Below are 12,159 nucleotides of genomic sequence, written 5' to 3' on the forward strand. Positions count from 1 at the left end.
ATATATAAAACATGCAAAAGATCAAGCCAATATACCTCAAACTACAGTCAGAACTCCCAACAGTACACTCTCACCAGAAAAGTAATAACATTACAATGCAAGTAAGCCTGTACTTAAGAGCAAAGAGTTGTTAATCATATCCTATTAGTGCAAAATGAAAGCTTAGCGAAAGTGTCTCTCTTTTCTCAATCCAATGCTTCATAGTACACCCTGCAATTAAATAGAACACTAAGGGCATAAAGGCTAGCGTAAGCTGCACCAGTTGAAAATTACATGGGGCTGAATACTTTCTTCCCACACCCTTGTGACAGCTCTGAGCTGACCAGCAAGCATAGTCTTGCTCTAACACTACTATCCTCTAACTGTGCATACCTTGGTCGCATCCCACAATGTAATCTCACAATGCATTCATTTACCGTATGATCAGGTGAAATAACTTCTGTATGTGAGGGTTTATGTTAAAACTACTTGTCCAAGAGTGTTCCTAAATTCATTACTTAGGGGAGTTAATATAATTTGTGCCTACTGCAATACGCCGTGTGATTATTCGTTAACTACTGACACCTTACCCTTGTCTGGCTTATCCTCCGATGTATTTGCCAGGAGGGGTGCAGTGAGGACTTGCATACAATGGTTGTAGAAGAAATTTAGGAACTCACTCTTCTCAGTTTTCTGTTGGAAGAAAGATAAAACAAACAACATTTTACATACATAAATAGCTTAAGTTACTGTTCACACCATGTCTGTTAAGCTGCATTTTACTTTTGCACCGTTTTCTATGTGCCATGTCCACACCATTCATGTGTTGTGGAGACCTGAAAAACACAGCTCAACAAACATGATGTGAACATTCCCTAAAAAAAAAGTCAGTCATAAGACAAATATGGCGACTGCCGCTTTTAAGCTCGCTTTCCAAAAAGCTTGTTGCTCGGCTATTATGCTGACCAACTTGCTTTCACTCAATCTGTAGAACAAAGTATGACAACAAGAAGGCAGCTTCAATTTTACTAAATTCTGGCAAAAAAAAAAAAAAAAAAAAAGAAGATTTTATATTTTTTTCCCTCAAACTTGATACAAAAGTGTTTTACCCACTTGTACACTTATTAAAAACCCATGATTCAGCACAATTAGCATACAGAAATATCTTTGCTATGAAGCGGGGCAAATTATTTCATTCTGGAGCAGCCTCATTCTTTCATCCTACATCCTAGACAGGCATCTCCAATAAGGAACAAGAGATCCATTTCTCAGAGGTGCCTTCTATTTGCACCAATCAAAAGAACAGATTTTTCTGAACAAAACAAGATGTACAAAAAAGTGAAAAAAAAAAAAAAAAAAATAAGTTTCCTCCTTTTTGCTATGAATCCTTTGTCATTGATTCAGATGTACCTGATGTCCATATTTATTACAGCACATTTACTTGCATTAAAGCCATAAAACTACTCCTGACTGTTCTCTTAACACGTTTACGTTAACCAGTTCTGCTCTTTGGATGTACCACATGCATGTCCAAAGAGTGAACCTTTAATCACAAGCTGATGGATTTTATTTAGCTGGTCCCGGCTTGAAAGTGATGTGGCAGCTCCATAGCGGACTATCGCTTTCACAGAGCTGGGAGCGCGGTTCCCGGGCTCTCCTGTTCTTATTGGAGCCAGGGAACACAACCACTGGCTAGGGGAGGGAGAGTGCAGAGAGACTGAGGCAAACCCATGCCTCCATTTCACATGCAAACAATGAACCCAGAAGTGATCACTTCCGGTTTCAGATGCACCATTTCCTGGCCGGTACAGCCAGGGGACACATAACCAAGCCGATCTATGCTTGTTTAGATGGTGTGAAGGGCAGGGGAGACATTGGGGTCTATTAGATCCCTAATGTTTCCATAAAGAGTACCTGTCACCTGCCCAAATGCTATCACACAGAGGTTTATTAACCAATCAAGTAAAAAATAAATAAAAAGAAAAGAAAAAAAGGATTTTTAAAAATAGTTATAATAAAATATATTAAAATGAAAAAATAAATTGCTGTAAAACCTGTTGCCCCGCACACCTACGCAAATCACAGGATATATAAACTGCAGTTGCCCTACGCGTGTGACATATTGCTTTGAACGTCTGCATGAGAACAAATAATTCTAGCTCAAGAGCTCCTAGTTAACTTGAAACTATTCAGCTGTAAAAGTGTCACCTATGGTGATTTTTGGGCACTGTAATTTTTTGCAATATTGCAGGCACGTGCAATTTTAAAGACATGAAATGTTTGGTATCTATTTACACGATGCAACCTCAACCTTTATAGTGTGTGTTTTTGCACTAAAATTAATTTTATTATAATTATCAATATTATAAATCAAAATGATGCAGAACCCCTGACCTCTGTCTGGACAGTACTGACTGTCCCTGTGCTGATCACATAGATTCTCCCAAGTACAAAAAAAACACCTCTCCAGTAATAGACACGAAACTGAGCATGTGCAGAGTATCTCCACACAATATGTCTTATCAGGAGATGAGAGGGAGGGACTGGAAGAAGGGGAGGATTAAAAAAAAAGGCCAAAATGTATTCTGCTACATGTCTTTGGTAAAAAAAAAAAATCCCAATACATGTATAATTGGTTTGTGTGAAAGTTATTGTGTCTACAAACTGTTATATACAGTTAGGTCCATATATATTTGGAGACAGGCGCAATTTTAGATTTTTTCCAGGTATTTACCAAAATATATTCAAGCTATAGTTCTATAATGTATATGGGCTGCAAGTTCTCAAATTAAACTCTCAGGTTTAATTTGAGAACATGTACATCCAAATTGGAGGAAGGGTTTAGGAATTACAGCTCTTAAGGGTAGCCATCCCCCCTTTTTTCTAGGGACCAAAAGTAATTGGACAATTGAATCAAAAGCTGTTTCATGGCCAGGTGTGGGCTACTCCTTCGTTATTTCTTTATCAATTAAGCAGGTAAAAGGTGTGGAGTTGATTCTGAGTGCGGTATTTGCATTTGGAATCTATTGCTGTGAACCTACATCATGCATTCAAAGGAGCTGTCCCTGCAAGTAAAACAGGCCATTGTAAGGCTTCAAAAATGCAACAAATCCGCAGGGAACCCAGATGTAATGTCTGGTCTCGGACGGGGGGAGGGGGGTAGGGGGGAAGGAGCCTGAACATGGCGCCAAGAGGGAGCTCATGGTGAGAGCTTCCGGTAACTAGGCGCTGCCATTGTCCTGCCGGTATGAACTAACTGGGAGCTGAAAACTACCGGAGTCGGAGTGCGTTCCCCATGGAGTGGATTATGTCTTGTGTGCCCTACTGGGTGTGAGCCAGTGGCAGAGCGTGGTAGAGTTGTGGAGGAGGAGAGCGTGGTGCCGAGGAGCCAGACTCCGCCAAAGGTGAGAGGACGCCGGGCGGTCACGTGGTCCGCCGCACAGAAGTGCTGGAAAGAGGAGCCGCCGGCTGGCATGCAGGAGACTCCGATCATGCTGACAGGATCATCTTTGCCCGAGACCTGTGGAGCCCTACAGAGGGTGAAGAACAAGAGAAGATCTCACAAATGCCTACTAAAGCAGAAATAGCAGAAATGTTTAAGGGTCTTGAAAGATCCATGAAACAAGAAATGGCAAAGATTCATAAAGATCTTGGGCAGGTACTGCCAAGGGTGGAAGAGACGGAAGAAAAATTAAACAAATACGCCCAAGCTATAGCATATCTGGAAAATCAGATGAAGGAAATGAGAAGAGAACAGAGGAATCTGCTATGCAAACTTGAAGATCAGGAGAATAGAGATAGGTGTAATAAAAAGATTAACAAAAGAGATTCAGCAATGTATAATAAATAAAACAGGAACTATGTAATTTAATGGAGGAAGAAACGAGGAGAGTATTTAACACGATGGCAAGTGAGAGATCATTGGGGGGTAGACCAGGGAAATACCTATTGAGAACACAGAGGAAAAAGAAATCAAGGAACTATATTGAGAAAATTAGAGATGGTACTGGAGAACTGGTTTATTCAACCAAAGATATCGCTAAAGTATTTAAAAAAAATACTACAGTAAATTATAGGTTACCCCTCAATGACACATAGAAGAAGAGGAAGAAAGAATGAGAAAGACAGATATAGCTAAAAGAGGCGGGATTGCCGAGGTTAAGAGAAGAACAGTTAATTAGCCTAAAGAAATCGATAACGCAAGAGGAAAACCAGCTGGCATTGAAGGGTACAACAGCAGGGAAAAGCCCGGGCCCCGAAGGGTATACTATAAGATATTATAAAAAATTTAAAGATCAATTAATCCCCAAGTTGTGGTTATATATAAATGCATTGGGAGAAGGGACGGTAATGAGGGAGGAATCTTTGCAAGAGCATATCACCAACATACAGAAAGAGGGTAAAGATGGAACCCAATGTTCAAGTTACAGACCTATATCACTGTTAAACATAGACACTAAACTATATGCAAAAGGTCTGGCAAATAGGCTGAAGAACCTGATGCTGTAATGGATCCATATAGACCAGGTGGGTTTTGTTCCTGGGAGGAAGGGAAGGGATAATGGACTGAGATCACTGCTACTGATACAAAGAAGTAGGAGCGAGAAAGCTCCTGTACTGCTCTTGTCAGTGGATGCAGAAAAGGCTTTTGACTGGGGGTTCACGTTAGACACGCTGGAATTATTAGGGATAGGTCCCAAAATGAGGGAATGGATAAGGAAATTATATAGTCAACCCTCTGCAGCAGTAAAGGTTAATGGAGTGTTATCGGAAATTTTTATGATGTATAATGGGACAAGGCAGGGATGCCCATCATCACCTTTACGGTTTGTATTATCTTTAGAATCTCTTTTAAAAACAATAAGGAATAGCATAGACATAAAAAGGATTCGGGTTGGAGAAATAGAATAGAATGTCATCAGCATATGCTGCTACCTTATGTTCTATGTGGTAAATCCCTAGTTGACACTGCCCAACTTAATGAAAATGAAAGATTATGGAGAGTTATCAAACTTAAAAATTAATACAACAAACTGATATTTTAAATATTAATGTTCCAAAAATTGAGCAGAAAGTTTTACAAAAAAAATTTCCCTTTGTATGGAAGGAAAGTGAATTAAAATGCCTGGGAATAAAATTAACAGCATCCTTAAAGAACCTATATAAAGCAAATTATATCCCATTAATAAATGAGATCAAAGAGGAATTAAGGAAACTAATGATAGGATCCTTATCTTGGAAAAGACAAATAAAAAATTACAATTGTCCCAACAATTCTGTATAAATTCCACATGTTGCCTATATAGCTCCCAGGAATGAATTTTAAAATGTAAAAAATTATAAGATATATTTGGGCAAATAAAAAACTGAGAATAAGTCACGAGGTGTTATGTAGGGGGAAGGAAAATGAAGGTTTAGGTGTACCTGAGTTTAAGAGATATTATTATTCAGTATTATCACATTTTGATTGGACACATAATGCACATGTGAAGAGTTGGGTAAATATAGAACACACAGAGTGAGTAGAATGGTATGGTTGCCATCTCAATATCGTAAGCTGGTAGAAGGCACGAGCACTTATACACGAAATGTGTTAGAAATTTGGGATGGGTATTTAACTCCATGTTTTAATGCTCCATTTTCCCTGGTATCTCCTTTCCATCTCTTTAATGTCTTGGTGGGATCGTTCACCTTGTTCCTCACTCACAGCTCCCAAATTTTCAGGAAAGTAGTAAAGGTGGGACTGGAGGAAATGCACTTTCAAACTCATCAGGCAACCTAAAGCTTGAAATGCTTTCAGCATTCATCCGACGATCTTTTTGTAGTGAGGATCTTTGTTATTGCCTAAACATTTCTGTACGCCTTCTTTAAATGCAATCCACCCTTCTTTTTGAGGATCCGTCATGGTATTGACAAACTCTTGATCAACTATAAGCCTTCTAATGTCTGGTCCGATGAACACACCTTCCTTCAATTTTGCCTCCGACAGGCCTGGAAACTTGGTGACCAAGTATTTGAAGCATTCTCCATCTCTTGGAAGTGATTTTACAAATTGCTTCATCAATCCCAATTTTATGTGGAGAGGTGGTAGAAGAACTTTATGGGAAGGTACCAAAGTTTCTCGGAGGACATTTTTTTCACTGACTGTTAGCACCTTCAGCTGCCAACTCTTCTTGGTCCAGTGATTTTATTGGTCTCGACTGTCCCATAGACATAGAAAACAAGGGTATTTGGTATTCCACCCACTGGATTCTTCAGGAAAGATTAACCCCTTCTACCATTAGAAGCACAGACTCAGGGCTGAGGCTTACACATACAGCATGCTGCTGAGTATCCCAGTAGTCAGACATGTCACTCAGAGCAGCACTTGTATTCACACCCTTTGCAGGGGGGAGGGGCAGAGAGAACTAGGGAAATGAGGAAATAGATTTTTTTTTCCCTAAAATTTGCTTAGCTTATGTATATATTGCTGACCATCAGATTTACAGTGCTATATTTTTTTTTTACATAACTCGGACAACCCCTTTAAGGTTTTTTTTGGCATTTTATATCTTAAATGCACTTATGTGAATTAATTAATAGTAATTTGGACTTTAAATTTGGTTAAAAACCCATAATATAAAAAAAAACAAAATAAATTTTTTTTATAAATTTGAAGACAATTTTGCATTTTGTGGCAAATCATGACGTCTAGGAGTTTTATCAATATTTTATTTGTTTTCAGCACACCAAAATACATGGAAATTAGATGAAAATAATCAAACAGCTTTTTAGTCGCAGACCTGTGTAATTTATTCTTGTTATATGTAATATGTTGTAATTAAAAAAGAAAATTATATATATATATATATATATATATATATATATATATATAAATATATATATAAAATATACAAAATCTACAAAATCCATCAGAGAGATAGCAGCAACATTAGGAGTGGCCAAACCAACAGTTTGGTACATTCTGAGGAAAGAAGAACGCACTGGTGAGCTCAAACGTAAAAAGGCATGGACGTCCACGGAAGACAACAGTGGTGGATGATCGCAGGATCCTCTCTATGGTAAAGAAAAACCCATTCACAACATCCAGACAAATGAAGAACAATATCCAGGAGGTGGGTGTATCATTGTCAAAGTCTACAATCAAGAGAAGACTTCACGAGAGCAAATCAGAGGGTTCACCACAAGGTGCAAACCATTCATAAGTCTGAAGAATAGAAAAGCCAGATTAGACTTTGCCAAAAAACATCTAAAAAAGCCAGACCAGTTCTGGAAAAGCATTATTTGGACGGATGAAACTAAGATTAATCTGTACCAGAATGACAGGAAGTAAAAAGGTGCGGAGAAGGCTCAAGATCCAAAGCATACAACGTCATCTGTAAAACATAGTGGAGGCACTGGGTCATTGGTGTTTATTGATGTGACACAAGACAGAAGCAGCCAGATGAATTCTGCAGTGTTTAGAGATACACTGTCAGCCCAGATTCAGCCAAATGCAGAAAAGTTGACTGGACGGCACAGAAAGAAAGACCCACAAAGAACAACTGAAGACAGCTGCAGTTAGAGCCTGGCAAAGCATCAGGAAACCCAATCTTTGGTAATGTCCATGGGTTCCAGACTTCAGGCAATCATTGTCAGTAAAGAATTCTCAACAAAATATTAAAAATGAACACGATTATATTCATTTGTCCAATTACATTTGAGCCACTGAAAATGGAGAGACTGTGTATAAAAATGGTTGCAGTTACTAAAAAGTTGTACTCGATATTTATGTTCAACCCCTTGAATTAAAGCTGAAAGTCTGCACTTCAAATTAATTTGGATCGTTCCATTTTAAATTTATTCTGGTGGCATCCAGAGCCAAAAAGTATGAAAATGGTGCCCTTGTCCAAATATATACGGACCTAACTGTATATTGGAATTTCCACAGCTTTTATTTTTTGACTGTCCATCACATTTCTTGAGGTACTAAAATACCAGGGCAGTACAACCCCCCCCCCCCCCCCCAAAGACCCCTTTCTGGAAAGTAGACACCAAGGGTTTTGCAGGGAGGCATGTTGAGTCCCTGGAACAGTGCTTCTCAATTATTTTTCAGTCAAGGCACCCTTTAAAATTACGGACAGTCTTGAGGCACCCCATTCTAAAATGGGGTGCCTCAAGACTCCATAATTTTAAAAGAGCACCCCATTCTAAAATGTGAAAAACTATTCGAATAGTTTTATATAATGCAGCAACATCCACACATGTAGGACTCCCAACGTTACAGGCGAGTTTTTCTTTCACAGCAAATACACTTTTGCACACTGGTACTGAGTAGTATTATCCTAGATTGTAAGCTCTAAAGGAGCAGGGCCCTCTGTTTCCTCTTGTACCAAATTGTATTGTAACTGTAATGTCTACCTTCATTTTGTAAAGCGCTGCGCAAACTGTTGGCACTATATAAACCCTGTATTATAATAATATTCTAGGGTTTCTTTTCTGCCTCAGTTTTTCTCCATCACTGAGCTAATGTGACCCCAGGACTGATAGAGGAGCAGTGGAGGGTCAAACTAGGATGCTGTGCAGGCAACCGACATCCTCCTTATCAAGTGATGACATCACTGATTGTCAGGATGCCTGCAGCTAGAAGGTCGTAATGGTGCACAATTAAACCCTGTGGCTTTGTGTAACTAAAAGGCAGGCTTGTTCCACCAGCTGGCTTACATAAAAGTTTTGGGCAATTTTTAGAAATTTTGCCAAGGCACCCCTGAAGAAACCTCAAGGCACCCTGCTTGTTTGACAAAGGCTGCCCTGGAACATTTTTTTTGCCACAAATGTTTAAACAAATGACAAGTTTCTTTTTTATTTTTTCTTACACAAAGTTGTCACCTAAATGTTATATTGCTCATGCATTCCATGCGTATATGTGTAATAACACCCCAAAAGTGCATTCTCCAACTTCTTCCGAGTATGTGGATACCAAATAGGCTTTTTGGCAGACTAGCTACATACAGGCCCCAAAAATCCAATGACCACCTGCAGTCTTTCAAAGGGAATATTTCCTCATATCACTTCCCCACTACCTATCACATTTTCGGAGGCCCTAAAATGCCAGGATAGTACAAACACCCCCCCCCCCCCCCCAAATGACCCCTTTTTGGAAAGTTTACAGTCCCAGGAATTTGCTAAGAGGCATAGTGAGCATTTACAGATATTTTTGTCACAGGGTTTTGAAAAAGAAAAAAAGAAAAGAAAGCATATATTTTAGCTTTCTTTCTTCGTTTTCCAAAAACATGGCAACAAAATGAGATCTGCAGAATACCATGTCTTGTAGCAAATACCTTGGAGTGTCTACTTTCCAAAAAGGGGTCATTTGGATGGGGGTGCTTCTACTATCCTGACATTTCAGGGCCAACATTAAAAGCTTATGCCACACATCACCCACTCTTCTAACCAACTGAAGACCAAGCTTTTCTGACACTTTTTGTTCACATGAAAAAAAAAACAAACAAAAAAAAAAACACAGTTTTTTACTTTGAACCCCCAAAACATTATATAATTTTTAAAGCAGCAGCCCTACAGAATAAAACGGTGGGTATTGAAATTTTTTATGTCACACAGTATTTGTGCAGCGATTTTTCAAAGGAAAATCTTTTGGGTAAAATACACTTTTTAGAATTTTAATGCACAAAAACAATATATTGCCCAATTGTTTGCTAAAATATAAAAGATGATGTTATGCTGGGTAAATACCAAACATGGCATGCTTTAAAACTGTGCATGCCCGTGCAATGGTGACAAAGCACATACATTTTTAATATCAATAGGCGCTGTTTTAAAAGCATTTACAGGTCACCAATTTATATTTAGACAAGAGGTCTAGTGCTATATTTACTGTCCTTGATCTGACGTTCGTGGCGCTACCTCACATGCATGGTTCAACCGCTGTCTGCAATTCAATCTTTTTTGTAATGCCCATGTTGAGGGTTAGGCCCAAAAACGTTTTAAATTCAAAAACCTTGATAGGTTTCCATGAGAATTGTCTGGCAAGAGCTGAATTTGGGTGGGTGGCCATGTATTGTGTTTATAAATTGCTTTGGCCCACAATCAATTGGTACAAATCTTCAGTGAAAAACAGCGAAGGGGCTAAACACTAGTGCTGGCAGCGAATGGGACTGGTCCTGCTAACACTGCGTTTTTGGACCGACCAGGGGGGTAGCAGGGCGCAGACGCATTCACACCCTGAAATAGGAAAATTAGATTATGTTGCTTTGCCCAGAGCTGCTCACCCGGGGGGGGGGGGGGGGGATTTTTTTTTTCTCAGCTCAAGATGGTGATCTGTGATTGGCTGGAGCTGGTCACAGGGTGCTGTGATTGGCCCCATGTATCATGAGACAGCTGTGGGGCATTCAAAGCTTACTAAAAAGAGAAGCAGAGCTGTTATGAATTGATTCATAACAGCTTTGCTTACATTGTGATCATGTGATCACATAGCGATGAGTGCCCGTGTTAATACAGCCAGAGCGTCACTTTGCCTGTATCTGCTGCTGGCTGCAGTACATTGTGGGCAGGCGGGAAGTGGTTAAGGCAGAAAATCTAACAAAAGCTTAATATACTGTAACTTTATTATGGTTTGCACAAAAACTAACAGAGCTCCAAAAAATACATTTAACACACTTTGGGGGGAAAAAAGAAAAAAAAAAAAAAAAAAGATGCTTTTACCCATTTGCATGTTCTTACATTAGCTGTCGCTAACATGTTTTCTGGATCTATCAAGGTCCGTAGAAGTCCCATCAATTGCACAGCTCCTCCAAGCTCTGGGTCCGTATCACAAATCATTTGTTCAATTACAACGTTAATTAAAAGAATGTCCTGTGACAAGCAAAACAAAGAAAGTGGATGAGAAATTATACATTAAATAAACATTGCTTTATTAGGTGCACAGTGCTATTTGGTGTACAAAATTGTAACATGGAAAAGAAAAACACACCATGTAAATCTTAGGTGGAGAAGAAAATTAGCATCTTGTTAAATATTCCAATGGAAATAAAACTTCCCCATCGGTTTCTGGATAGTGGTAGCCTTACTGAGACCTCTGCTTTTCTTATGCCTCATGCACACAATTGGTTGGCCTGTACAGCATAAATCCCGGCGTTTATGGGCACCTGAGAGGCACAGAAGCAGCAAATAGTCCACTGCCAGCAGCCTGTCAAAATCAATGAAAGGTAGGGGGGTGTTCCTAGTGGCAAGAACAGAACAGTGTCTAGGAGCTATGTATTTCAGCTTTATCTGCACTCCATTCAGACAGCACTGTGTGTAGGGACCTATGCTAACATCCAAGTCTACCAGACATAAATCAATCAAGTTGCAGCATACAAATTACAGCAGGAGTTTTACGGTGTTAAAAATAGACAAAACTAGAAGTTTGGATTTAGACTTTTGAAGCATTTTCTTCAGGCAATGAGTGAAAAAGCTAATAAAATTATCTAAAGCCGGCCATAGATGGATCAAATCTTGGCCACTTCAGCAGGTACCGGCTGATATTCAATCCATCTATGGGCAGGCTGGTTGTACTGAAGTCGATTCACCAATCAACTGCAGTACAACCAGCCTGTCCATTATTTTCATGCAATTACTTCCAGCGGCCATAGTGGCCAGCAGTAATCGTGTTCTGCCAGCACGGAAAGGTTCCCCAACGGCAGAACACACAGAGCTATGTGACTGATTCCCCCATCAACACTGTTGTTGGGGGAATCGAGCAATTTTGTTGCATAATGTATGGGCTGCTTTAAGAAGAGGCCATCATACTTTACAATTTGAATGCTAAATAGTTTATAGTGCTGGTTTTCAGTTAACTAAATCTATTGCTACATATTTCAATGCAACCAGTTCAATACAACCTTAACTACCTGCCGACCGCAGATAGCCGAATGACGGCTGCACTGCGGCCGGCCATTTCTGGGTGGACGTCATATGACGTCCTCCCAGAACGCGCTCTCCTGCGCGCCCCAGGGGGCGCGCACCCGGCGATCTCCGTGATCGCTGTGTCCTATGGACACAGCTGATCACGTGATGTGGTAAAAGGCCAATCACAGCGGCCTTTTACCACGTGATCAGCGGTGTCCAATGACACGCTGATCAGAGGAAAATGCAAGTGCCGGTTCTCGGCTGCACTTTCCTCACGCTGTCAGATCGTGAGGA

At 39.8% G+C, this 12,159-nt stretch overlaps 1 protein-coding gene across 4 annotated transcripts in view; it reads right to left on the reverse strand.

Annotated features, from left to right (window-relative positions):
• PPP4R3B (protein phosphatase 4 regulatory subunit 3B) overlaps window positions 1–12,159 on the reverse strand; it is a 64,225-nt gene that overhangs the window by 13,198 nt on the left and 38,868 nt on the right. For 2 of the 4 annotated variants that reach the window (XM_089686541.1, XM_089686542.1), the window contains exons 8-9: window positions 10,681–10,830; window positions 570–672 (exon numbers count right to left, since the gene is read on the reverse strand). In XM_089686541.1, coding sequence (XP_089542667.1) covers window positions 570–672; window positions 10,681–10,830 — 253 coding nt within the window. The remainder of the gene's footprint in view (window positions 1–569; window positions 673–10,680; window positions 10,831–12,159) is intronic. The other 2 variants (XM_089686543.1, XM_089686544.1) reach the window with 1 other exon arrangement.

This window comes from Staurois parvus, unplaced genomic scaffold (genome assembly GCF_062004578.1).
Source record: "Staurois parvus isolate SC_StPar_1 unplaced genomic scaffold, SC_StPar_1.0 ptg000401l, whole genome shotgun sequence".
Classification (NCBI taxonomy): domain Eukaryota; kingdom Metazoa; phylum Chordata; class Amphibia; order Anura; family Ranidae; genus Staurois; species Staurois parvus.